Here is a 27591-nt window from a genome sequence, read left to right on the forward strand (position 1 = left end):
TAAATTTTAAAGGATTTTTTTTTTAGGGATTTTCTTTAAAAAAGATGTTTTTGAAATGAAGAAACACAATTTTTACATTTTGTACATCCCTGTCCTCCACCCGTCTTCATTTACTGCTGCGGAAAGCCGATGCCACAGCTCATCCGTGGTTCAGCGAAGACACCAGAAGGTCACATAAAGTCTCTTCGTTGCAGGAGCCCCAAGTGAATGCAATTCCAAGAGTAACTCCCAGGGTCCCTTCACTGCTCTCCCCAGTGCTCGCACCCCAGCGCTACCAGAGGGCTCAGAGTGGACAACAGTTGGCACAGCCACCGTCCGTCATGCCGGCCGACACGGCCCCGGGTCCCAGAGGGCCCCTGCTACGCCTGTTCGCCAGCGCCGCCTCCACTGGCCCCCGAGCCTTTGCCGGGAGCCTGCGCGTCTGAGAAGCGTGAGGCCTGCTTGGGCAGGCGGATGGGGACATAGATGTTGGACGCGCAGTGCTCCTTGAGGTACTCTCCTCCCTTCTCTTCATACTCCTTCCTGGTGATCCAGACCTCGTCATCATCCAGGTGATCCAAGGCCCAGTCCCGAGCGCCGTACCAAGCGTCCAGCACCGGGTTGGAGGCAAGCTGAACCTGAAACACAAACAGCGCTCAGCAGAGGGCTTGAGGAGTGAGGGTGCACAGGCGCGGCTGCAGCCCCCTCCGTGGCATCCCCGGACACACGCGCGGGACGGCCCCCACCCTCCAAACACGGCCGAGCCGAGACGCCGTGGACGTTCCGAGAGAGCACACAGGAGCGCAGGGCACACCAGACTCGACCTCCATCAGCGGTCGGCAGCTATTTTACAAACGCCAGGCCCGCGCTGGGTCAGAGAGGGCCCAGCTGCCCCGCCCCTGCTCCCGAGCTGTCCACAAGCGGAGGGCAGCGGAGGCTGATGCGAGGCGGCTCTAGCCTCGGCGGCAGACAAGCCTCAGGAGCGGAGACCGAAGAGCAGCACCTGGCGCGTTCTCCAGGACGCGGCCAGTGCTCTTTCCGCGGCCTAGTGTCACAGCGAGGCTGAGGTCAGCGGCCCCATGGCAGCCCCTCGACGAGGCTGACCCGACCAGAGTGGGGAACAGCCTCTGTAGCTCGAATCGGGCTTCCAGCTTCCCGGAGTCTCTACCTGATTTCCCGCCTCCTTCCCCCCTCCCTCCCCCAACCCAGGAGCCTGGGGTTGGGATGGTGGGTTCAGAACTTTCTGAAGTAACAGGCAGGTGACACGGCGTGCGATCGGCGGGCACAGGTGGAGGCGGATGAAGCACATAAACACCAAAGTCAGGAGGCTGACGGACGGGGCTGCCGTGGGAGGGACTTGCGATAAGAGACCGCGAATAAACGCGGGTAACAAGGACCCTGCGCTCTGGCCAGAAACTCACTGAGAGACGAGAGCACTAGCAGGGGGACACTCCTGGCACCGGCTGAGTAGTGACAACCGGTGGCTTTTGTTATTACCAGTGAAAAAGCAGTCAGATACGCATATAACAATGGAATACGAAACAGCCATACAAAAGAGGCTTCGAACGTGTAGCTACTGACACAGCAGGTAATTTAAGAAGTTAAAAAAAAAAAAAATACAGGTCACAAAATAAGCCATCGACATTCTCTTTTTTTAGTTAAAATCATACACGTTTAAAAGTTCATGTAACTTTTAAAACACTACTACAGTTGGATTTAAAATGTTTTGCTGTTAAATAAGAAAAAACTGGGGCGCCCGGATGGCTCTGTCAGTTAAGCATCCGACTCTTGATTTAAGCTCAGGTCATAATCTCAGGGTCGTGAGGTCGGGCCTGGCGATGGACACGGAGCCTAATTAAGACTCCCTCACTCTCCCCCTCCCCTCCTTTTACACACTCTTTCTCTCTCTCTCAAAAGAAGAAAGGAGGAGGGAGGAAAGAGGGAGGAAAGAGGGAGGAAGGAGAGAGAAAGAAGGGAGGAGGAAGGAAGAGAAGGGAAGAGAAGGGAAAAGAAGGGAAGAGGGGGGAAGAGGGAGGAGGAGGGGAGGGAGGAGGAGGGAAGGGGAGGGAGGAGGAGGGAAGGGGAGGGAGGAGGAGGGAGGAGGAGGGACGGGGAGGGACGAGGAGGGAGGAGGAGGGACAAGGAGGGAGGAGAAAGAACCAAAAGAAACTTAAAGTATGCAAAAGTACACATTTAGGGTCTTAAATGGTTCATGTTTGAGCCACTGCTGAATACATAACCTAAATTCTGAAGATCAGGGGTAGTTCTGACATGACGCACACTTGTTACATCAGCAGCTGCAAAGGAGCAGGACAGGAGGAAGAGACGGAAGATGGGGTTGTGCCACAGGAGACCGAACCAGCTGACGGACAGCTGGAAGGGAGCCCTGGCAGCATTCCTACAACGAATGTTCACAGAGTAATTCACGGGAAAGGCTTTCACGAAGATCAAGACATAGAGCTTAAAAATCCAGTAATACGACGTGTGCTCAGTTCTGTCATCACAAGTCACGGCCACTGGCGCACACCCACACCCACCCTCTGCGCCATTACCCCCACGGTCTGGGCACCCCCACCCTTCCGAGGCCCTTAAATGCTGGTGTCATGTAAGGCCTAACCATGGACATCACCCAGCCTCCCAACAGTGCCCTCTAAAGACACGGTTACGCTAGGGGCTCTGCGTCCACCCTCCCGCCGCTCTCTCGAGCACTAGGCAGCTGGCTAGGAATCACTGTTTCCTGGACATTCCCCCGGAAACTCCACTCTACCCGCCGCAGGAGTGGAACTCCTTATCCACCCTCTGGCCTGCTCTCCCTCTCCCATTCCCCAGTCCAGCGGAGGTCATCTGTATCCCATCAGCTACCCAACTCAGAACCTGGGGGTTGTCTTGGGTCCCACCCTTCTGTCCCCAAATCTGGCCTGTTACTCAGCTCACCCCCCTCACCTCTGCCACATCAACGTCCCCCTGCTCTCTCCTGATGCCTGCTGCATGTTTCTGGCACAACTACCAATGACACCGAGCCAAGGCCTGGCACACGACAGTTCACAGGACAGTCCGTTCTTCCCTAATGCAGGCGGGCCTAGTAAGGCGTACAGTTAAGGACAGGGAAGGCTTCTGGAGGAAGTGACATGTAAGCCAGCCGTGGGACACTGGACCGAGATGGAAAGAGCGTTCCAGGCAAAGGGACTGAGCAAGTGCAAATGCCCTGAGGCAAGAAAACATGGCTTACTGGGGAACAAAGTAGAGGGTGGCAGGGAGAGTGATTCAAGGTCAGATCACAGGAGACACTGCAGACTGTGGTGAGGAGTGAGGACTCCACCGTAAAGCCCAGGAGCTGCTGCCTAACTGTTCCCCTGCTTCCGATATTTCTCCTGATTCTCCCATTTTCCACAACAGTCAAAAGTATCTTCCTAAATTCAAACCGAAGGAAACAATTCCCATGCTTAGACTCCTTCTCGGTCCCATGTGGCCTAACAGTAACAACAGCTATGCAGGAAAGTGGACCCACAGGCCTGACTGCTCACGAGGCCGCCCCTGGCTGGCACCCGGGGACCTGGATTTCAGGAGACTCGTGAAAGCAGCTCAGTGCTCCCGATGTCTGAATGTGCTTTATGCTGAACACCTGCTTCCTTCTGTGAGTCTGGAATTTGGGTACGTGCCCGGCGGGGGTGCCTACACGATCAGCCCCCGGTGAAAACCTTGGACACTGAGTCTCTCTCAAACTTCACTGGTTGGTGACATTCCACGTGAGTTGTCACAGCTCGTTGCTGGGGAGAATCCAGTGTGCCCTGTGTGACTTCACCGGGTGAGGACTCTGGGAGCTCGCACCTGCGTTCGTTCCCCTGCACTTCCCCCCGTGCACCTTTTCTCCTTACTGATTTTGCTTTGTTTCCTTTCCAGTCATAGCCAGGAGTATGATTATATGTGGGTTCCTGTAAGCCCTAGCCGATCATGGAACCTGGAATGATCCCAGGGAGCCCTCCCCTACCCCGCTGCCCCCTACAACAGTTAAGGTCTGAGTGTTCGTTTTGTGCAGGCCCTATGCTGAGCACTTGAACTGCACCAGCACACTGAATCCTGCAAACCGGAGATAGGATTACCTCTTTGTACCAGGGAGAAAACAAAGGCGTGGCAAAATTCAGTAATGGAGATGATGGAGTAGGGACCAAAGCCCAAAACCCACGCCGTGACTGTGTAATACATCATGCAGCACAGGGGACCAAGGCCAGCCTCTCAGCAGGACGCGTGGGCTCTGCATGGCTCTCCACCACACCCCTCTCCACTCCTCTTTAGCAGCCCAATGCTCCAGCCACGCTCAGCTGCAGCTTACGCCCTCAGCCGGCCTCGGGCCCCTGAGCCTTGGCTCATGCTGATCCCGGTCTGCAATGTTCCCTCCATCCCACCCCTCTCCAGTGTCTATATGGAAAACACCTCCTCATCCTAGGAAGAACTCATTTCCATGGAGCCTTTCCTGACCTCCAAGACTGACTGGTGCCCAAGCCTGAACGTCCATCATGTTCTGGGCTATCATGGCCTATTTAGTCAGCTGCTGTCCCTCTGGTAGCAAGTTCCTTGCAGCTAAGGGCCGTGTCTAGGACCTGTCGGGCATCTGCAAGGTGCCTGGTCCTCGATGGGGGCTCAGACCATGTTTCTCAATGATCAGAGATTCACTAGATACGTTATGGGACATCCACACCATAGAATAAAAATTTTAAATAATAGTACTTTGGAAGAATGACATCAGGAAACACTCATGGTGGGTTAAAGAAATGTAGGTTACAAGACAGGTTACCCTCAAGTATAGAGAATCTGTGAAAGAGAAGCTTTGCCTGTAGAATAAGGGATGGGTGAAGAGAATGACTATTCTTAGTGGGTACTGACTGTATTCTCTGAATTTTATTAGATTGTATGTCTTTTTTCAGTTAAAAAAAAAAAAGAGAGAGAAATATTAAAAACATGATTCCCATTCTGCTTTAACAATTCAACGTATATCAAAGACCAGAAGGAAAGCCACAAAAATGTTAACAGTGGATATTTGTGGATGATGGAATTAGAAAGTAATTTTCCTCCTCTAAACTACTGTTTATTACTTCTGCTATCAGAAAACACTAATGCTATTTACGAAACAGCCGGTTACATAAACAACCAGTACCTTAAAAGAAGACTGAAAGGGCCTCATCTCCAACAGCTCCTTCTCGATTCTACCTTTCATCCCAGGGTACATCATGTTCCCACCGGTGAGGAAAACGTTCTGAACCAGCATGTCCTGAACGTCCTTGGAGTACCTAGGAGAGAGACAGTTCCTTCCGGTATACTCCTACCAACTTGAAGCTCAGGGGAGAATGCAGATGTAGAAATATAAACCCTTGGCACAAAAAAGAAAACATCTGCACAGAAAGTGTTTAAAAAAAAAAAAAAAACACCTGGCATTTTTCACTTACAACTTTATAGAATTCATTTCCTTAGCAGGATTAGAAGTTTTGTGCCTTGACACGTTTTTTAAAAAGTGACTTTACGGAGGACTGATTTACAAACGTTTTGATGAGGTCTGATAAATCTATACATCCTAGTAACTATCACAAGATACAGAATAGTTCCATCACCCCAAAAAGCCCATCTTTCTACCTATGTGCTTATTTAAAAAAAAAATAAAAAATATAATAGCTTCATCTTATACATGTTCGAGCACTTTCTCGTTACGACAAAGCTTAAAGCCACTCCAACAAAGTGGCTGCAATAGTTTCCTTCCTTGACAGGTGACAGTTTTCACCCTGTTTCAACCAAGGCGGCCAGAGTACTACAAATCATGCTCTCGGCTTGTCCAGCTTGAACTATGAAAACTCGCACTGCAGGAAAACACCTGTAGAAATGGGATGGGAGGAGCATTTTACAGAACTGCAAACTCTTAAATACAATGTCTGCAAGGAGGAAAAAACTTTTATAGGCTCTGCACATATTTAGGGCACTTAAAAATCGCTCATCTTCAATAACGTCAAAGTTTATACGAAAACCAACGCACATATGTTATTGTTGCTGAAACATAAAAGAATTTCTTAAAGCTCCTCAAATCAACTGAGCATTTACATGTTCAGAAAAGAATTACAGAGTCCTTCCTCTGTGCCGAGGCTGAGGAGAGAGAAAGAATACCATCTGAGCACAGCAAGTCAATGAAAAGGAGGACATGAGGCACATTTTCAAATGCCCGACCCATCTCCTCTATCATTCAGTGCAAAATCCAAGGAAACGGTTCTGGTAAATCTAAGGCAAAGAAGGACCAGCCTCACCTGTCCAGGATGTACTGAAGGGTCTCTGCGACCCCCGCCTGCTCTTCCCCGATGAGAGACGGCTGGAAGATAATTTCTGGAGCCCGAATTCTTTCTGTCCCAACAAACAGCTGATGATAGGCTGCCAAGTTAAACACGGGCTTTAAAAACCCAAGGTTTAGAAGATATTTTTAGGCCACAGTGACAAACATTCCAGTTGCCAGTTCCCTCAAACCGCACTTCTTATTCCAACATAGCTTCTGTCCTTTGTTCGTGCCAGAACAACCTCTCCCCAGCTCTCCTGATACACTAATTCCATTTTCTACCTTTCTTCCACTTCTGAATCACAAATACCTACAACTTTGCATCATGAAATGGTCCCTGCGTTGCAAGAAAAGAGACCTCAAGAAGAGCAGCAGCGGGAAGTTTCCTCCCAGGTGAGCCTCAGACTCGGGTCAGTCTGTCTGGTTGCCATTGCAATGACAGAAACGTAGGCCCAAATGAGGATTAAGCACAATGACACTGGCTTAAATGTATATGAAACCATAGGGCACCTGGATGACTCAGTCTTTAAGTGGTTAAGCGTCTGACCCTTGGTTTCGGCTCAGGTCATGATCTCGAGGTTCGTGAGCTCGAGCCCTGTGTCAGGCTCTGTGCTAACAGCGCAGGGCCTGCTGGGGATTCTCTCTCTCTCTCTCTCTCTCTCTCTCTCTCTCTCTCTCTCTCTCTCCGCCCCTCTCTCTGCCCCTCCCCTACTCATGCTCACTCTCTCTCTCTCTCAAAATAAATAGACTTTAAAAAAAAATAAAATAAATGAAACCACTAAAGCTAGTCTTTAAGTCTAAACTTCTCAATTACTTGCCTAAATGTTTCTGCCAAGCAGACTGTTTCCCACAGGTTCACAGATCTTAGTGCGGGAACCCCATTAACCAGCAGGAAAAGTTTTGACTGCAGAAGTTGTAAGCATTAGTACCCCCACCTCCCGCCTTCCTAGAAAATACAACAGGAATTTTTTTTTTTAAACATTCCTAAACAAGCAGACTAGACCAGACTGGTCATTTATGTCAACAGTTTCAAAGCAGAAACATGGTGCAGGTTATCGGAGCCCAACCTGGACAGTGGCGACTGGCTTCTCCACCTCAGGGGTTTCCTCTGAAAACAAGGGTTCAAAATCATTGATGCTTTCCACGTCTTCCAGAGTCGGCTCGAGCTGCTCCAGGTCAGGGGTCTAAGGACAGAACAAACAGGACGAAACAGCACCTGTAACTTCAGGCCTTCACTCTACCAGTTCACCGTCACGGACAAGAATTGGTGTTTCGCTCCATGTCCTAAAAGTTGATATAAAAACGATGAAAATTTTCTAGACTGTTAAAAAAAAAAAAAAAAAAAAGAGGAAAACAAGTGAACACAAGGATTAAAACCCTAAAAAGCCAGGAACAGGCTTTGCTCCTGTCCCCTACCTCACACAAACCTCAACAGCCCCCCGACCCCACCTTCTCTCTGAAGCCCTGCGGTGGGGCTGCTCAAACAGGACCCGGGGGAGGGCAGGCACACACCACACGCACAGTTCGGGGGGCCAGGGTGCAAGAGCTGGCGTCCCACAAAGTGGCCCAGATATCAGCAAAATTAAATAAATCTCTTATATGCTTAATAAATACAACTGCCAACACTAATGGGCTTAACAGCCAGTCCCTTAACAGCCAGTCCACTGGGCTGGAGACGTGACTAAGAGCCCCCGAGGTGACAGCTTCGGAACTGTGGCGCCCCACACAACAGGCTTTCCTCTTCAGCCACAGGGAACCTGGGTGGAGCCTACGCACGCTGGCACCGCTCCCAATAGAAGGTTCAGGGCCCACCGTAACTTGGACCTGGACAAGGAAGCTGGGCAGCGGTAGTGCGGTTCTAGATGACATCTCTAGCCATCTGTGGTTCTGCCACGTGAAAGGCAGAGGAGTTTTACCTCTGGACTCAAGGGGGAGAAGTTACAGGAAAAAATGCTGTGTCGCCTTCCTTGAAAAAGGGTTCTAACAGTGACAGCTGCTATAGAAAGGACTGTCTCACAAGGTGTCTTGGGAGGGTGCAAGCTGACTCAATACTGACCGCCTGGCATGCCTGAGGGGAGGTCCCTGCGTTGAGTAAGTGTCCTGCGAGCCTATCCTCACCCTTGGACATACCCCAACGTATGTAAACTAGCAACATAACTCACAACACTTACACATACTTCTTTAGAACACGGCCACATATACTCAAAGGTACACTAGCATCCAAATTCACTCTTAAACAATGCTCTTCAACACTCATCCAGCAAACACATACCAGAACAGTCACGTGCATATACAGCTTCTAGAACGAGGTACAATGAATCCTAAGTTCTATTCAATATAGACGATTCTACCATATTTAAGGGGAGGGTAAACCTTGGAAAGGACGAGGACACTTCTTCCCTTGAGATTAGAGAACAGGAAGAGAGGGACTGGTTTGGAAATAGGTGATTTAAGGAGGAAAGAGGGTGGGCTGGGAGGCAAGAATCTAAGCACCTCACCCTCAGTGAAGGAGGCAAGAGCCATCCGAATACTGCATCCAATCCGGGAGCAGGGAACCTGCTCCTTGCACGATCCCCCTCAAGAGAGGACTACTACCCTTCCCGGGTGGGGAAACGGGCTCAGCAGGTGAAATGACTTGCCCAGGATCACGTGACACTAGGAAGTGGGGGAAACTTGGCCTAAGACAGATGGCTCACTCCAAAGTCCTCACTCTGCCTCCAGCTGAAATTCCATACATCATGAATCTGAGTGTGACAGGACAGCCGGGCTCGCGGAGTACGGAAAACATCTACCTGAGGTCACGGTGAATGAATGAGAACCCAGGATTTTACATGCAGCAGCAAGGCCAGCAGAGTGAATGACAGACAGGCTTCTCCGCCCCAGTGGGGGCCGCAGAGCGTGTGTGAAGGAACGCTCCCCCCGCAGGTCTGCGGTCTCGAATCTGCAAGACTCTCATCTTCCAGAAAGGAGCCCCAACCCCGGGAGCGCCTGTGCCTGTTCCGGCTCGGCACTAAGCTCAGGGGTCCCAAGAGAGGGTCAGATACAGATCGTGAAAATTCCCTCTCACTGGGTGGCTTGTGGATGATGAGCCACCAGGAGCAGTGGCCTGTTGCAGAAAAGAGATGAGGCTTTGAGATCACATGGATCCCGCTCTGAATGGCAAAGATTTACTTAAGGTCACAGCGGCGCAGTCTGAGGCCTCGTCCTCCTCTGTAAGCAGGGCACGACCCTAGGGCAGCGGTGGGCCGAGAAGAGAACAGTTAGTTCGTCCTTCTCTTTTAGCCAGACACTCACTTTGGCCCCTTAAATAACTGTTATAACAGGCTGGAGACACACAGATGGCACCTGTGGATTTAAAATAACTACAGGCAAAACCTATGGACCCCGGCCCCCAAATGACGAGTGAATGAGCTCCAGGGAGCTCTCACCTACCTCCCGCTCTACTCCCCACACCTCCGTCGTCCTCTTCTCCATCCCAACCTCCACTCCTCTGACCTCTCTGACCTCCCGGTGACGAGCTCCCCTGTGCACGCACACCTCCCTCCACCCACCCGGAGCCCGATCACAACTGCCACCCCCACCCCTACTCTATCCGCTCTGCTGCTCCAGCGGCCACTCTAGAAGCCTAAAGGTCACCACCCGGTGCTCTTTGCACTTCTGCTCCGGGGTAGACTGTACTTCCCGAAGACGCTCACAGTATTTTCCATCCCACATGCTCTTCCTTAATGGGACTTCGACACTCCCCATGAAGAGGTGGGTTCTATTTCCTCCCCTTGAATCTTATTAGGGACCCGTGAGGCTCCAACCAACACAGTATGGTGGAAGCGGTGTCACGTGCATTCCAATGTGATGTCATAAAAGGCCACACAGCCTCCTTCCCCTTGACCTCTTGAAACGTTCGCGCTCTGGCTGCTCTCCCTTGGGGAGCTCCCTCCTGGAAGCCAGCTGCCATGCTGAAAAGCCCAAGGCACACGTTCAGGCCACGTGTAGGTGCTCAGGTCCACCCTCCCGCTGACACAGCACATCCCTAGCCCAGGTGCCAGTGACGTGAAAAACCCTCTGGGGTCCCAGTCCCCAGCTATCCAAGCCTTCGCAGCGGAGGCCCCAGGTGGGCGTCACGGAGCGGAGATCCCTGCTACACTCTCTCTGGACCCCTGACCCGTCAAACTTGGAAGCACAACACAATGGTCATCATTTCACGCTGCTAAGTGTGGAGTGGTTTTCCACACGACGGCAGGTGAGGGGAATGCGCTCCCGGTGGGCAGGAGTGAGAAGGCCGCAGGCCGCCACGGCCGGGCCTGTCGTCCTCTTGAGCCTCCCTGCGCCTCCCCCGGGGCAGGGTCTTCAGCCTCTCCCAGCACTTCTCCTCGGCCCCTCTGGCCACTACTCGAGGTCCTCGGCAGACGGCCTCCTGCACTTCAGAAAGCCCACTGCCCGCCTACCTCCATCCCACCCCTTCACCTCTTCCCTGGCCCTTTCACGCTCCTGCGCCCTCCCAGGTGGAGCCTACCACCCACCGCCTTACATGTCTCCCGTCCCCCCCTGCTGCTCTCTTCTAACTGCTCTTGATCAGTCTCTTCCCCCAGCTTTTCCTCCACCCCAGGGCCCCTAAGCAGTGGACCCGGGCATCCTTCTTCTCTCACTCCCCATGCGATTCCAGGTCCTTCCGTGGCTGGATCCTGGCAAGTTCCACCTGAAGTCCCACTGAGACTTTAAAGACAAGGTGCTCGACCCCAAGGCTGCCTCCACCCACCGCCTTTCAGGATGGCCTCTGTGTGGCCAGAGTGAACGTGCAACCGGACTGCTTGGGTCTGAAGATGGGCGGCACTACCTCCGGCTGCACAGCCTCGGGCAGACTCCTCCACCCCTGCGCCCCAGCTGCCTCATCTGTCAGCTGGAAATACGATAGTACTTACCCAACCGCAAAGATTCATCAAGACCACACCTGCAGAAGTGCTCATGGTCTGGCACACGTCACACGTTCTATTATCAGCAACTGCCACTCCTGTCACCACTGCCCCTACATGGCACCAAGATCCCTGGATGCTACCTTTTTACGTTTATTTATTTTGAGAGAGAGAGAGAGAGAGCACGCACGTGCATGCGTGAGCGGGGAGGGGCAGAAAAAGAGGGAGAGAGAATCTCAAGCAGGCTCCATGCTGGCAGCACAGAGCCTGACGTGGGGCTCGATCTCATGAACCCATGAGATCACGACCTGAGCCGAAATCAAGAATCGGACGCTTAACCGACTGAGCCCCCCAGGTACCCAGACGCTACCTGTGAAGTGTCTCCCGCACCCGCCATACCCATGGCTACTCTCCCACCCCCCATGAGCTTTCTCCCAGATTACCACACACATTTCTACCCTGCTTCCCGCCTCCAGCCTCCCCTCTCTCCAAACCCATCATCCTAACTGCCAGCAGTTATCTTCCTAACACCAAGTCTCCTTGTATTAGCTCCTTGCCGGACATCCTCCGAAGGCTCTGTCGGAAGGATAATACCCAGGCGGACTGATAAGGACCTCTGTAGGCTGCCCCCCCCCCCCCACTCCCCTCCGGTCCTCCCCCCACCGCTCACCAGACCTACCGGGCTCCCTTGCACGCGTGCTTCCTGGCATCGAACTGTCTCCGTCTATAATGTCCTTCCCTCCTCATCTGCTACCTACTGAAATCATATCATCTTCCAGGCCTCAGCTCAAATATCCCTAGACTTTCTTAAAACTTCATCAGGGGCACCTGGGTGGCTCAGTTGGTTAAGTGTCGGACTCTTGATTTCGGCTCAGGTCATGATCTCACCGTTCATGAGATCAAGCTCCACACTGGACTCTGTGCTGACAGCACGCTGCCTGCCTGGGATTCTCTCTCTCTCTCTCCCTCTCTCTCTCAAAATAAACAAGTAAATATTTAAAAAACAAAACAAAACAAAAAAAACTTCACCTAAATTCCCACACCATCTGCCAGCACACCAGATAAGCTTTATTACAGTCAACTAAGTGTGATTCGATAGCCCTATTTTTTTAGGTACCCAAGAATGCAAGAACCGTGCATCTGCATCGCTAGTCCCTGGCATACCATGCCTACCACTGAGCGGTGAGCGCCTGGGAGATACCCTCAAATCTTCCTGGAACAGAGGATTATAAAATGTTCGAGTTTCAAAAGGCTTCTTCAGCTACAGCAAAAATATCATCATCCACCTTCACCTAGCTACATTCAAAAGCATGCTACCTTAAAGATAACTTCTAAGCTTCGCTAAAAATGATAAAAAGAGGGGCACCTGGGTGGCTCAGCTGGTCGAGCATCCGACTTCAGCTCAGGCCATGATCTCACGTTCCGTGGGTTTGAGCCCCACATCAGGCTCGCTGCTGTCAGCCGGGAGCACAGAGCCCGCTTCAGATCCTCCGTCTGCCCCTCCCTCGCTTGTGTTCTCTCAAAGATAAATAATTAAAAAAATAAAACGATACGAAGATATTTTACTTATCCAAATTCATACGATTCACGGAGAAACAAAGCTAGTAATTTCAGAGCGGACGACGGGCCTCCAACAGAGAACAGATTTCTCTACCGTGGCTGGCTTCTCTCCCTCTAGGGTTTGCCAGGATCTCCACACGTATTGTGTGGCGTTCAGGAACACAAACAGGCATTCTTTTGGAACTGAACTGAACGACAGTTTGCCAAAGCACATCACAGAAGATGCAGCATGTTCCCTGGAACAGTCTTGATTGCGTGGCATAAGAACAAGCAGGGGCCAGCTCTCATCTTGGCTAATCAGGCAAGAGAACCTTCTATATTAAGCTCATTGTGCTCTCCAACAAGCGATGTGCTCTAGAACTGTGCTCCCCCTCCTGACGGAAAGCCAACATCCTCTACTTCAAATACTTCATTAGGAATGCTGACAAAGCCTACTCCTTTACAACACCCTCATCAGAATATCTGCAGAACAGCAAGGGCTGGAATGGACTGGTCTGTGGGGACAAATGGATTTTAGAAAACACTGTAAGTTAAAAATTTTGCTGAATTAATCCAATACGGCATGACTGCTTGGATGGCATTTCAATATGAGCTCTGATTCCACATAAATCCATTCTCTCCATTCTAAAAGAATTACATGGTTGGAAAACACTACAAATACTTTTTGAGAACCAGCCAGCCAGTGATGCGGTCACATGGGACATATATCCCACGAAAGTTATGTAATCGACCCTAATCACTAACGATCACCTTCAATAAATGCTGACTGACCCTCATAGCTTTGGGTACAGATCAACTCATCAAATTTGTTGTATACAGAGAAACTAAAGTCCAACATCTCAAAATCTCCCCAAGCCCAGAGAGAGCGAGAATACATATCCCCAGAGCACAGAACAAAGTAGGGACTTAATTAATACCTGCTAAATGCATGAAAGAGGGGCTGAATCACAGCATGTAACAAATGCAGAAAAATCAACAAACAGAAGGAAAAACTAGGTCTCCAACTGCTCAGGAATCACATTTTACAGTCATTTGGGCTTTTCATCTTATAATTTTTTTTTTTTTTTTTAACGTGTGTTTTTTATTTTTGACAGACAGACAGCACGAGCAGGGGAGGGGCGGACAGAAAGAGAGACACAGAATCCAAAGCAGGCTCCAGGCTCCCAGCTGTTAGGACAGAACCCAACATGGGGCTCAAACTCACAAACTCACAAACCGTGAGATCATGACCTGAGCTGAAGTCAGACGCTTAACGGATTGAACCACCCAGGCTTTTCATTTTAAATTTGAAATCCCTTGCCCACCTGCCAGTGGCTCAGCAACACATCTGTGGTATAAAGATGCTGATGTCCTGTCAGGCATGACAAAAACTGAATATGGGTGAATAAACAACAAAGGCAACACGGGTCTGGATCCCAGTAAATAGCTGAGATCTGAAGCACAACCAGAAAACTCTCAGAGAGGGGAACTAGGAAGGCCCCAATGGGTGCTGTGAGGCTGACCTGGGACGCCATGCCAGACTAGGACCTCAGCCATCCAGGGAACCATGTCTAGGAAGGTTGACGTGGGGTCTGCTCTATCTGATACACATGCCCTGGCCAGCTGCTGGCCTCCGGGAGTCTCAGCTGTGGGAGAGCTGGCGCTGGAGGCTGAGCGCAGCAAGGATGTGAGTGAGGCTCCAGCTGAGAGCTGGAATCTCAAGAACAGGCTCCCCACTGAGCCAAAGACAGCTCCCAAGTCACTGGCAAGTAACCACACCACCCTGCACCAAACTGGATTTTTCCATTTCTAAAAGTATAGGTTTTAGAATTTAAAGAAAGTTGATTTAAAAACAAAAACCACCAGGGCACCCAAGTGGCTCAGTCAGTTAAGCCTGACTTCGGCTCAGGTCATGAGCTCACAGTTCATGAGTTCAGGCCCCATGTTGGCCTCTGTGCTGACCCTCGGAGCCTGGAGCCTGCTTTGGATTCTATGTCTCCCTCTCTCTCTGCCCCTCCCCTGCTTGTTCTCTCTCCCTTTCTCTTTCTCTCTCAAAAATAAATAAATATTAAAACTAAAACAAAACCCACCAAGCTAGCCTGGTTAATCCTGGTCCAGAAGTGCCACAAGGCAATGAACAAGTCCTTTGTTTTAGAACTCTAGAGCTGACAGATTCAGGAACAATGCACACACTTATTAACACTCTCCTCCAGTTTTTTTTTTCTTTAAAAAAATTTTTTTTAACATTTATTTTTGAAGGAGAGAGAGACAGAGTGTGAGTGGGAGAGGGACAGAGAGAGAAGGAAACATAGAATCTGAAGCAGACTCCAGGCTGTGAGCTGGCAGCACAGAGCCCGACGTGGGGCTCGAACTCACAAACCGCGAGATCATGACCTGAGCCCAAGTTGGACGCTTAACCAACTGAGCCACCCAGGCGCCCCTACTCTCCTCCAGTTCTAAAGACAGGCAACCAGCTACTGATTTCGGTGCTACTGTGCAGCACCCAGGGCCCCATCTCAGCTTTGCCACCTGACCTTAGGCCACCTCAACACTAAGAGTCCACTGGCAGGGACACAGAAAGGGTAAGACAGAGATCAAATGGCTTATTCAGTTTTAGTAATAAAAGGCTGATCTTAAATCAACCCACAGATACCTTATTGAGCACGTCTACCAGTTGCTGTAAAAAATCCATCAACTATTACGAAGCACGATCTCCGACAGTAGGGGGCGTCAAGACAGAAAGGAAGTAAGTGAAGTATCAACCACAATATATTTAAGTAAACATCAGAAAAAAGTGGAAGGGACTGCAAATAACCATCGGAGGAGAAGGTTCAGGTTCAAGAGGGCCCCACACGACCAGTCCGCGAAGGCTCTTCCTACCCTACATGCAGAGTTCTCCTGCCCAGGGGGCCAGAGGCCCACAGGGTGAAATCTCTCAGGTCAGAACTTCAGTCGGCACGCATGTCCCCACAGACGGCACTCCCCACATCGCTTTCCCAAGTCTGGTCACACCTCTTTATGCCAGCCTCCTCAAGACACTCCTCCCGTCCCCAGGAAGGGCTGTCCTCTCTAAACGACCCTACGGGACCCTCCTCCCAAGGCCCTTGGTACCTCTGGCTTGCTGTCCACCACATCCACCTCGAGGGTGACTTCTGCTTGAAGGATTTTCTGCTTAGCCTGCTCCACGGCCGAGCTGAGCTTCTGTATGTAGGACTGCAGCTCTTCTGGGGAGTCCATGTTCAGCTCTATCAGAGCCTTGTGAAACTGATCCATCTGGCCATCCTCTAGAAGTTCCTGAAACCAGAGCGGTCACAATTCACTTCAAAGACGTCAGTGCGCTCACAAACAGGAAGGAGAGAGAAGCAGCTTAGAAGCCGAACAGAGAGAAACTACAGCAGGAGGGGGCTCCCAGAACACTCGGAGCCTGCGCCTCCACAAAATCTCACCTCCCACCGGAGCTCCACACCCCACCCTCCTCCCCAGCTGTCTCTAGGCTGCACCGCGTCAGGGCCTCAGCACCACCTGATTCGGAAAAACTAATCTATGGTGACAGAGGTCAGAAATGTTACCTTTTGAGTGGGGTGGGAAGGTAACTGGCTAAGAGGGGGCATGCTGGAGGTGCTCTGGATGGCAGACACATGGTGTGTTCCACGTTGTGAAAATCCATCGAGCTATATACACATGCTTAATTAAGACTTGTGCACTTTGTAGTATGTGTGCTACGTTTCAATCAAAAAGTTGTAAAACAGGATGCCTGGTTGGCCCAGTCAGTTAAGCATCCGACTCCTGGTTTCAGGTCATGATGTTGCAGGTTCATGAGTTCAAGCCCCGCATTGGGCCCCGTGCTGACAGCGTGGAGCCCGCTTGGGATTCTCAGTCTCCCTTTCTCTCTGTCCCTCCCCAACTCGCCTGCACATTCACACGCTCTCTCTCTCTCCAAAAAATAAATAAACTTTAAAAAGAAGTTATGAAACAAAGATTATAAGGCCAAAGTAAATGAGTGAGGCCAAGTCCAGAGACACCTGCTGCTGTGTACCGGGTACAGGCCCCCCATGCTGAGCCTACACCGGAGCCCCTCGCGGGACCCGCCAGCACCTGCACGCAGAGCAGTCTGTCCAGCCGCTCCTGGTCCAGCTGTAGCTTCTCCTCCCGCCGGCGGGCATTGAGCTCCTGCAGGCGCCGCAGCTGCTGCTGCCGCCGTTCCTGCTTCTCCTCGGAGCTCAGAGTGCTGCCCAGGAGCTTGCTGGAAAACGGGAGCTGCATCTTGTGGACGTTGTTTTCGTAATAATCAGGGCACCGCCATTTCTGCAGTTCTTCGGAGAAATCATTTTGAAGTTATGAAATGGAAACAGTATTAGCAGAGAAATCAGAAAGGCGATACCAGGGTTCTGGATCCGGGGAAGATGGAGAAGGCACAATCCACCCAATTTCTGAATCCACCCGGTCAACAAAATGCAGCTGTAACACCTGAACATAAGGCCCACTGATCCTTCTCAAAGAACTGTCGAGTAAAGGGGGAGCCTGGGTGGCTCAGTCGGTTAAGTGGCTGACTTTGGCTCAGGTCATGATCTTGCAGTTGGTGAGTTCGAGCCCCATGTTGGGCTCTGTGCTGACAGCTCAGAGCCTGGAGCCTGCTTGGGATCCTGTGTCTCCCTCTCTCTCTGACACTCCCCGTCCTGCACTCACACTCTGTGTCTGTCTCAAAAATAAATACACATTAAAAAAAAAAAAAAAAAAAAAAGAACTGTCGAATACAGTTCGCCAGACAGAAATGACACCAGAAGGAAATTCAGAACATTGGGAATGAAGGAAGAGCAATAGAAAGGACAAAAATCTGGTTCAACATGATAGGCTAGCCTCCTCCTGAGTTCTTTAAAGTTATGTTTGACAATTCCAAGTAAAAAACCATCACAGGTCCGCTGGGTTTCCCTTGTGTGTAGATGTGATCCATAGGACAACCCAACATAAAAGAGGAAGGCTAAAGGGGCCTCTGGGGTGCTAACATTTCCACATTCCACCTGAAGTCGCAAAACACAGATTCTAAGAACACCATGAAAAGTCTATCTACTGTAATCCCAGGGCAACCATTAAAAAACTACATAGAACGATACGGTAAAAACACAACGGATAAATTAAAATGCCAGTACCAAAAAAAGTTTTAAATACTCTAACCCAAAAGAGGGCAGGAGAAAGAAACAGGAACAACAAAGAGAAGGAACACCAGAAAACAAGTAATAAAATGGTACAACTAAATTCAACATAGAATTAATTTTAAATGATCTTGGGGTGCCTGGGTGGCTTAGTCAGTAAAAGTGTCTGACTCTTGACTTGGGCTCGGGCCCCCATCTCAGGTCATGAGATCAAGTTCTGCGTCCACACTCAGTGTGGAGCCTGCTTGGGATTCCCTCCCCCCTTCTAAGTCCCTCTCCCAAGTGTGGGTGAGCACACAGGCTCTCTCAAAAAATTAAAAAAAAAAAAAAAAAAGGTCTTAACATACTAATTAAAAGATAGAGACTGACATAACAGATTTTAAAAAGACAGCTACTGAACTCACTTTGGGTATAATGGTATAAGTAGACTAAACGATGGGAAGGCAATTCCATGCAAGCACGCATCAAAAGAAAGTTGGAGTGGCTATATTAATGTCCAAGCAGACTTCAAAGCCAAGAAAACTGCAAGGCATAAAAAAAGATACTGTATAATGATAAAAGGTAAATTTGTCAAGATGATGTAAGAAACCTAAATATGTACCTAACCAAAGTGCTTTAGATACTTGAAAGCATAAACTGACAGAAATGAAAGGAGAAATAAAAAAATCTACAAATCATCCCTTGAGACTTCGAAACTCTTAATACTCAACAGAGCTAGTGGATGGAAAAGGAACAGGGACACCGAAGAGCTGAGCAGCACCACGAACTAGCGTGCCCAAGCGACGTCACAGAATACTCTGCCCAACAGCAGAGTTCATGTTCTTTCCAAGCATGAATGGGACAATCCCCAAAGAGACCGTGCCTGGGCCATGAAACAAACCTTCACGAGCTCACCTGATATTTGACCATAATGAAACTAATACAGAAATAAATCGCAAAAATATAACAGGAATATCTCCAAATACTTGGATACATAACAACACATTTGTTTTTTGGTTTTTTTTACTTTCCACTTTCCACATCAACTATTTTTTAAAATAGCAAATTGGACTTAACCCCTAAAACCTAAAGATTGTTTTTATTCTAATTCTACTAGAGTTAATATACAGTGTCACACTGGTTTCAGGCGTCCGATATAGTGATTCAGCACATCCATACATCACCCGGTGCTCAGCCCAAGTGCACGCCTTCATACCATCACCTATTTCACCCATCCCCCACCCCCTCCCCTCTGGAAACAATCAATTTGTTCTCTCGAGTTAAGAGTCTGTGTCTCAGTTTGCCCTCCTCTCTTTTCTCCCTTTGCTCATTTGCTTTCTTAATTTCCACATATGAGTAAAATCACACAATATTTGTCTTTCCCTGATTGACTTATTTCACTCGGCATTCTACTCTCTAGCTCCATCCATGTCGTTGCAAATGACAAGATTTCATTCACTTTTATGGCTAAAAGTTTCTATGTATGCCACATCTTCTTTATCCATTCATCTATCAGTGGACATTTGGGCTGCTTCCATAATTTGGCTATTGTTAAATAATGCTGCTATAAACACAGGGGTGTGTGTATCCCTCTGAATTAGTGTTTTTCTATTTTTTGGGTAAATACCTAGTAGTGTAACTGCTGGATCGTAGGGTAGTTCTATTTTTAGCTTTCTGAGGAACCTCCATACTGTTTTCCACAGTGGCTGCACCAGTTTGCATTCCCACCAACAGTGTAAGGGGCTTCCTTTCTCTCCACATCCTCACCAACACTTGTTCTTGTGTTGTTGATTTTGGCCATTCTGACAGGTATGAGGTGATATCTCTCTGTGGTTTTGATTTGCATTTCCCCGAGGATGAGTGATGTTGAGCATCTTTTCATGCGTCTGTTGGCCCTCTGGATGTCTTCTTGTGGAGAAAGGTCTGTTCATGTCTTCTGCCCTCTTCTTCATTTTAAAAACCTTACACAAATCACCCTTCTCATTCAAATACATAAAATCAAACAAAAATTATATAAATCTTTTCATTTTAACAGAAATGAACAAACTGAAATCGCTTCTAAAGAATCCTGTGTGGATAACGTAAGACATGACTCACTTTGTAAAAGAGACTTAAACATGAAAAGCAACTATTTTATTTTTTTCTATTTTAGAGAGTCATGTGAATGGGGGAAGGGGCAGAGGGAGAAGGAGAGAGAGAATCTTAAGTAGGCTCCATGCTGAGCCACTCCACATGTGACTGGATCCCACGACCAGGAGATCATGACCTGAGCCAAGATCAAGAGTCAGATGTTTAACCAAATGAGCCACCCAGGAACCCTGAGAAACAATTATTTTAAGTTATATTCATTCGAATTAACATTATAGAACACATTCAACTTCCGTGGCGCGTGGGTGGCTCGGTTGGTTCAGCGTCCAGCTCTTGATCTCAGCTCAGGTTATGATCTTATGTTTGTGGGATTGAGCCCTGCGTTGGGCTCCATGCTGACAGTGTGGAGCCTGCTTGGGATTCTCTCTCTCTCTCTCTCTCTCTCTCTCTCTCTCTCTCTCTGCCTCTCTCCCAACTTGCACTCTCTTTCTCTCAAAATAAATAAACTTAAAAAAAAATTCATCTTCATTGAATACTTAAGAAAATTCTGCCCATTTTTAAATTGGATTATTTGTGCTTTGGGTGTTGCCTTGTATCAGTTCTTTATATAATTTGGATACTAACCCTTTTTCAGATATGTCATTTGCAAATATCTTCTCCCATTCAGTGGGTGGCTTTTTAGTTTTGATTGTTTTCTTCTCTGTGCAGAAGCTTTTTATTTTGATGTACTCCCAATAAAACAATACATTTCCAAATAATCTATGGTTCATAAAAAGAAGTCTTGAGGGGAATAAGAAAATATCTGAACTCGGGGTGCTTGGGTGGCTCAGTCAGTTGAGCATCTGACTCTTCACTGTGGCTCAGGTCAAGATCCCAGCATCATGGGATCGAGCCGTGCACTGGGCCGAATACTGAGCGTGGAGCCTGAAGATTCTGTCTCTCTCTCTCTCTCTGTCTCTCTCTCCTTCTGCCCCTCTCCCCTAGTTGTCCTTTCTCTCTCAAATTAAAAAAAAGAAAGAAAATACCTGAACTCAGTAAAAATGAAAATATAACAAGATCTGTAGAATGCAGACAAAGCAATGCTGAAAGGGAAATTTTGCAGCATTAAATGCTTGTATTACAAGAAGAATGATCTTGGGGGCACCTGTGTGGCTCAGTCTGTTAAACATCTGACTTCAGCTCATGTCATGATCTCATGGTTCCTGAGTTCGAGCCCCTCATCGGGCTCTGTGCTGACAGCTCAGAGCCTGGAGCCTGTTTGGGATTCTGTGTCTCCCTCGCTCTCTGCCCCTCCCCCACTTGAGCTCTATCTCTCTCTCTCTCAAGAATAAACATTAAAAAAAATTTTTTTTAGGGGCACCTGGGTGGCTCAGTCAGTTAAGCATCCAACTTCAGCTCAGGTCATGATCTCACAGTTTGTGAGTTCAAGCCCCGCATCGGGCTCTGTGCTGACAGCTCAGAGCCTGGAGCCTGCTTCTGAATCTGTGTCTCCCTCCCCCTCTCCCCCTCCCCGACTCGCACTCTGTCTCTCAAAAATAAACATTAAAAAAAAAAAAGCAAGAAAAAAGAAAACTACAGATCAACATCCCTCATGAATATAGACATAAAACCCCACAAAATATTACCAGATCAAATCCAGAAACATATAAAAAGACAAATATACATGAACAAGTGGCATCTACCGCCCCCCAATCAATGCTAGTTCAATATCCAAAAAGCAATCATTATAATCTCCCATATGAATAGTCCAAAGCAGAAACACCATAGGATCATATCAACTGGTGCAGAAAAAAAAAAACATTCAAAATTCACTCATGATAAAAATGCTCACTAAAACTAGGAACAGAAGGCAATATCCTCAGCTTGATAAAGGACATCTGTAAAACACTTCAAGCCAACATCATATACTTAATAGTGAAAGACTATGTCCCCCCACCAGGCCAAAAATAGGAACTGGGAACAAGAAAAGGATGCCCACTATCACCACTCCTATTCAACACTGTACTGGAAGTCCAGCCAGTAAAATAAGAAAAAGAGAAAGAAAGGCAAACAGATTGCAAAGGAAGAGACAAAACTGTTCCTATTCACAGGTGACATGACTATGTGGAAAGTCCCAAGGAATCTACAAAAGACTAAAAATAAATAAATTTAACAAGGTCAACACATAAAAATTAATTGCACTTCTAAACACGAACAATGAGCCGCCGGAAAGTGAAATAAAAAAGCAAAAACTTAGACACAGATCTAACCGAACATGTATAGGATCTGTATGTCAAAAACTACAAAATGCTGATGAAAGAAATCAATGAAGGCCAAGGTCAATGGAAAGACCTACTATGTTCACGGAGTAGAAGATCCAGCATCGTACAAAATGTCACTTCTCCCCAATCTACATTTAATGTTACATCTCGACTTAATATTATGTTTAGGTTTATATTAAAAATGCTGTTGTTTCATATCCCACCTGATCTATAGATTTCATATACTTTCAATCAAAATCCCAAAAGAACATTTTTGTAGACATGAAGAAGCTAATCCTAACTTTTTTTTTTTTAAAGTAGGCTCCACGGGAGCCCAACTTGGGGCTTGAAACTCACGACTCTGGGATCAAGAGTCAGACACTCAACTGACTGAGCCACCCAGGCACCCCCATAATCCTAATGTTGATACGGGAAGGCAAAGGAACTCAAATAGCCAAAACCATTTTGAAAAAAAAACAAAAACAAAAAACCTACAGATGTAAGTTACCAGTTTATTGAATAGTTTAAGTAAATACCAAAAGGAAAAGGGGATGCTAATGAGAGTAAAAAGTGAGCAAGAGAGTCATCCTGGAAACGATTTAAGGAACACCCTGAACACAGACAATATCTAAAAGCCTCAAGCAGGGACGCCTGGGTGGCTCGGTGGGTTAAGCATCTGACTCTTGATTTCACCAGGTCATGATCTCACAGTTCACGAGGTCCGAGCCCTGCACCTGGCTCTGCACCAACAGCATGGAGCCTGCTTGGGATTCTCTCCCCCTCTCTTTTTGCCCCTCCCCAACTCATGCTTGCTCACACACTCTCAAAAATAATCAACAGTTTTTAAAAACTCTTTGACAAAATTATAAATAAATAAATGCCACAAACAGAGGCCGTCTCCGTTACCTGCCACATAATCTTCAGCAACGTAGCTGTGCTCGTGCAGGATCTCCTCCATGCGGCTGAGAGTGATGGCTGCCAGATGCCCAGGGTATTTCAGCTGCAGGAGACGCTGGAGGTAGCCAGCTGCTTGGCTTCCTCCCAGATTGATGCGTTTGCAGTTTTTAGCATCTAACCTATAAGCAAGGAATGGAAAAGAGCACTGAAATTTGCGGCAACATGGGAGAAAGGACAGGGAACACTTCGTGGGGGGTTCGGGGGGAGGGTGACAATGCAGATGAACGAGGAAGAGACAGAGCAGCCGGGGGAACAGAAAACTTTAGAGATGAAGGGACTCTGAAGTTCCCTCGATTCAGCCTCTGACTCAGTGCAGGAATTCCTAGTCCACACCCAGACACGTGGCATCTAACTTCTGGCAAGGGTGTCACAAGGCAACAAGGTTCAACGGGAAGAATATGTACTCTGAAGTCAGACCCTTATGTGGCTCGTCATGCATTTCTCAAACTGTGGTCCTGGTAGAATTAGCTGGGGGAAATGTTAAACGTGCCAATTCCTGGGACTCATTTGCTTTGGGGTAGGGCTGGGAGTATGCATTTTATTTAACAAGCTCTCTAGGTAAGTCTAACATGGGCTAGAGTTTGAGAACCCTCCCCTGGACACTCCACTTCTGCTGATGCATACACATTAAGTAACCACGTACATACTGGCTTACTGTAACCTCCTGAAAGGACCAGGTCCCTTCCACATCTTGTGAAGGGGAAGAGAAATCAGAATAGCCTCTTTCTTAATGTGAGAAAGGGTAGCAGGACACTAGGATCTTGCCGCAATTGCAAAGTTTTTGCTATATCACGCTTCACCAGCAGATGCCAGCATAGAACAGGACAGGCTCCAATGTGATCGTTTCTTAACTTTCAGGTAAAACACTTTTCTCTCAATACTTTTCTGTACACTCTGTTTACATAAAATAAAAAAAAATTCCAAATACAAGGAGTGTTTGGTAACGTGTAAAATAAATACTTCTATCTTCATAAATGTTTGTAGAAACTTCAAGAGAAATTACCACTATAGGTCTCAATAAATTCAACATTTATTTTGACTTAAATATTCAGACTCTTCTACAGTTCCCGAAGTGCCATCACCTACATTTATCTCACTTCATCCTCAGAGTAACCCTGGAAAATTAGTTTTTCCCCATTTTACATGTTAAGAAGAGGCCAAGTGGAGAGGGTAAATAACCTCATTCTCAGCAGGGCCACAAACCCAGGCATTTAACTCCAAAGCCAGGGCTCTGCTCCCTACTTCCCCTCTGTATGCAATAAGAAACCTTCTCCCGAGAGCACGATGCTGGTCTAGTCTCTTCTTCAACAATGAAAGCCCAACTATAAAATGAAAACTGGTCTAAAAATGACAGAAACTGGGGCACCTGGGTGGTTTAGTCGGTTAAGGTCTGACTTCGGCTTAGGGCATGATCTCACAGTTCATGGGTTCGAGCCCCACATCAGGCTCTGCACTGATAGCATGGAGTCTGCTTTGGATTTGTCTCTCCCTCTCTCTCTGCCCCTCTCTCCACCTCAAAATAAATAAGTAAAAAATATATATATATATATATATATATTTTTTTTTTTTTTTTTTAATGAGAGAAACTACCCTCACCTTTTATCCAACTTGGAAATATTTAATAAGTATCTATATTATGTGCCAGGCACTGTACCTGAAAAGTACTAACCAACTGTGATTAAAGAGCTTTAAATTAAAAAATAACCTTTTTCTTTTTTTTTAAATTTTAGAGAGAGCATGAGTGGAGGAGAGGTGCGGGGGGGAGAGAGAGAGAGAAAGAATCTTAAGCAGGCCCCACACTCAGTGTGAAACCTGATGTGGGGCTTGGTCCTACAACCCTGGGGTCGTGACTGACCTGAAAACCCAGAACCTCCCCCCCTAAAAAAATAACCCCTCAATAAAAAAGTGACTCCAGAACAGAAAGGCCATTTAAATTATTCAAATAATTTCTTCAAAACGTTTTTTTATGGGTACCTGCTACTTGCAGGTGATTATCTTGCCATAATCAAAATAGTAAAATTCTACAATTATGGAGTTGGACTTCGAAGACCATCTACAACAACTCCCTCCGGGTTGGAAGGAGAAGTGACTTACCTGAAGTCACACAGTGAAGTATGTCAGAGCCAAGGCCAGAGGCTAGTTCCCAGTACAATACTTGTTCTTTCCACCCCACCTTTAAGGTGGGCACCCAACAAATGTTTCCTGAATGTTTCTCCAGTGCCCTAAGTGCTACTCACCTCCCATCTAAGATGGGTAAAATATGGGTACACTGGTAACCAGATGAAATGATGAGCCCGCTGGAAATCAAGTTCTTTGGCTTATTGTGGTAGAAGCTGAAGAGGCTGTCTATTCCATAGGCAACCTTAGGAATCCCATAGCACTCGAAAAGAAGCTCGGACATCATTTGTCGAGAATACAGCGGGTTGCACACAGCTTCCGTCAAAACTATGGGATGATCGACACAGCCCTACTTTGAAAGAAAAGACAGAACAGACCACTGATAAAAGAATACTCTTCCTAAAGAATAAAAGAAACCAAAGGCCTACTGTAAAGACTGAATTTGCTTTCGGTCTTCAAACACCTGGCCAGAAGCAACCGTAAAACGCTCATCTCTACTGGAGGTTGTTTTTGGAAAATATGAAAGCACGGTCAATCGAAAGTTATTAAGTGAAGCCCCAACCAGACTGTCAGCAAATCATATTGGCTCGATCTTCAAAATACCTCCAGAATCAAATTGCTTCTTGCCACATCCCCCTCCCCTGACCTTCACCTTAGTCACCATCATCACCCACTTGGGTGACTGCAATGGTCTCCTAACTGGTCTCCTGATTCTACCCTATGACCCATGCCAGTCCATTCTTCATACAGCAGCTACGGCGGGCCTTCTGGAGCATACGTCATGTCCCTCCTCCGCTCAACACCCTGCAATGGCTCCTCGTTACACTCCGAGTAAAAGCCTATAAGGTGCGTGATTTGCCCCTCATCACTTGTGACTTCCTCTCCACTTACTACTCTCCTCTCACTCTGGCTGCTCTCACTTAGGATTAGGGCACACCTCTCCCTCAGGGCCTTTTCACTGGCTGTGCCCTCTGTTTGGAATACTATTCCCTCAGATATTCCCATGGCTTGCTCCCTCAATCACCTCCTTCAATCCTTGCTTGAACATCCCCTTCTCCCTGAGTCCTACCCTGACCATCCGAAAAGACGTGAACCGCCCCCCCTCCTCCTATCATGCCACAGAATCTACTACTTAATTCTATTGTTTATTGGCTGCCTTTTCATACTAGAATGTCTTTCCATTCTAGCTCCACAGCGTAAGTAACTTTGTGTTACATTCACGGATGTATTCCAAACGCCTGGAAAAAAGTGCCTGACACAGAGTAGGTAGGTGCTCAATGAATGAATTCATCAACGAATGAGCACCTATGCCCGAAGGTATGCTGCAAGAGAAAAGGACCGTTGTTTAGTCCACTGCTATTTCCCAAGAGCCCAGCATAGGGCTTAAACGCGTTGGGCGCTTAAGATTTGCTCGACAGACGAAAGGAATGGCTAAATGACAATGAGAGCTAGAGTTACCGTAGTGACTACGACCTCTCAGCGAAATGCGCGGGCACAAGACCTCACCCCTCCCCTCAAGCCCAACCCACCTCCCCCTCGCTTCACCTGTGAGGAGACACCCAGGTGCTGGAAGCTGTAGTCAAGCAGCAGCTCCTGCAGCTCCAGGTTGACCGGTACGTTGCGGTCGAAGGGCGAGCGCAGCATCCAGCGCAGCGGCTCCAGGCTGCCAAGCGCGTTGCCCACCTGCGGGCCCGCTCCGCCCCGAGCCCCGCCACGCCCGCGGGCGCACACAGCGCGGAACTGCAGGCGCGGCTCGGGGCCCGGGTCCGGCCCGGGGCATGCCCAGCCGGCGCGGGCCTGGAACGACCCGTTGTCCAGCACCAGTGGCACTGGCAGTGGCCCGTGTGCCTCCGGGCCGGCCTCCAGCACTGGGTCTGGCGCGGCGCGGGCATCGCGGAACGGGAACACATTCGCCACCGGTCCGGCCGCACTGGCCGCGGCCATCTTGGAGCGCGCGCGCTGTGCCCGCCCCTTGCCGCAACGTCCGCCCAAACGACGCGAAGCCCCGCCCCTCACCGCAATGCCCGCCCAGACGACACGAGACTCCGCCCCGTGCGTGACGATTGCTCCCAAGCTTCCTCCGCTCACGAAACCCCGCCAGTCTTTTCGCCTGACTCGCCCCTAGCGACCCGGGCGGCCTTTGGGATCGCTAGGCCTCGCCCATCCTGGCCTCGAAGTCCCGCCTTTGCCTAACCTCGCCCCCAACATCCGATCTGGCCACGCCCCTTCGCTCCAGCCGGGACGCCGGACAGTTAGCCCCGCCCCGGATGCGTAACGCCACCAGGCCCCGCCCCTTCCGGGCCTCCAGAACGTGTCCCTAAACTACT

At 48.5% G+C, this 27591-nt stretch overlaps 1 protein-coding gene across 1 annotated transcript; it reads right to left on the bottom strand.

Moving 5' to 3' along the window:
• ACTR5 (actin related protein 5) lies at nucleotides 1-27263 on the bottom strand. The gene is made up of 9 exons (XM_049650801.1): nucleotides 26810-27263; nucleotides 25384-25613; nucleotides 23096-23265; nucleotides 16828-17045; nucleotides 15844-16026; nucleotides 7354-7470; nucleotides 6264-6403; nucleotides 5132-5264; nucleotides 1-617 (listed from the first exon to the last, which is right to left on the bottom strand). Exons 1-9 carry the CDS (start codon nucleotides 27206-27208, stop codon nucleotides 360-362), a joined length of 1848 nt encoding a protein of 615 aa, XP_049506758.1. The 5' UTR covers nucleotides 27209-27263; the 3' UTR covers nucleotides 1-359.
• Between the last annotated feature and the right edge of the window lie 328 nt (nucleotides 27264-27591).

The sequence above is a fragment of the Panthera uncia genome (genome assembly GCF_023721935.1).
Source record: "Panthera uncia isolate 11264 chromosome A3 unlocalized genomic scaffold, Puncia_PCG_1.0 HiC_scaffold_11, whole genome shotgun sequence".
Lineage (NCBI taxonomy): Eukaryota > Metazoa > Chordata > Mammalia > Carnivora > Felidae > Panthera > Panthera uncia.

Bases quoted from the DNA above. Each gene is read 5' to 3' on its own strand.
- ACTR5 (XM_049650801.1), bottom strand. From the start codon at position 27,208: ATGGCCGCGGCCAGTGCGGCCGGACCGGTGGCGAATGTGTTCCCGTTC. The intron at 25,614-26,809 runs GTGAAGCGAGGG...CTTTCAAAGTAG, and splicing joins ACCTGGGTGTCTCCTCACAG to GGCTGTGTCGATCATCCCAT. The intron at 17,046-23,095 runs GTAACGGAGACG...ATTTCTCCGAAG, and splicing joins TGCTGAAGATTATGTGGCAG to AACTGCAGAAATGGCGGTGC.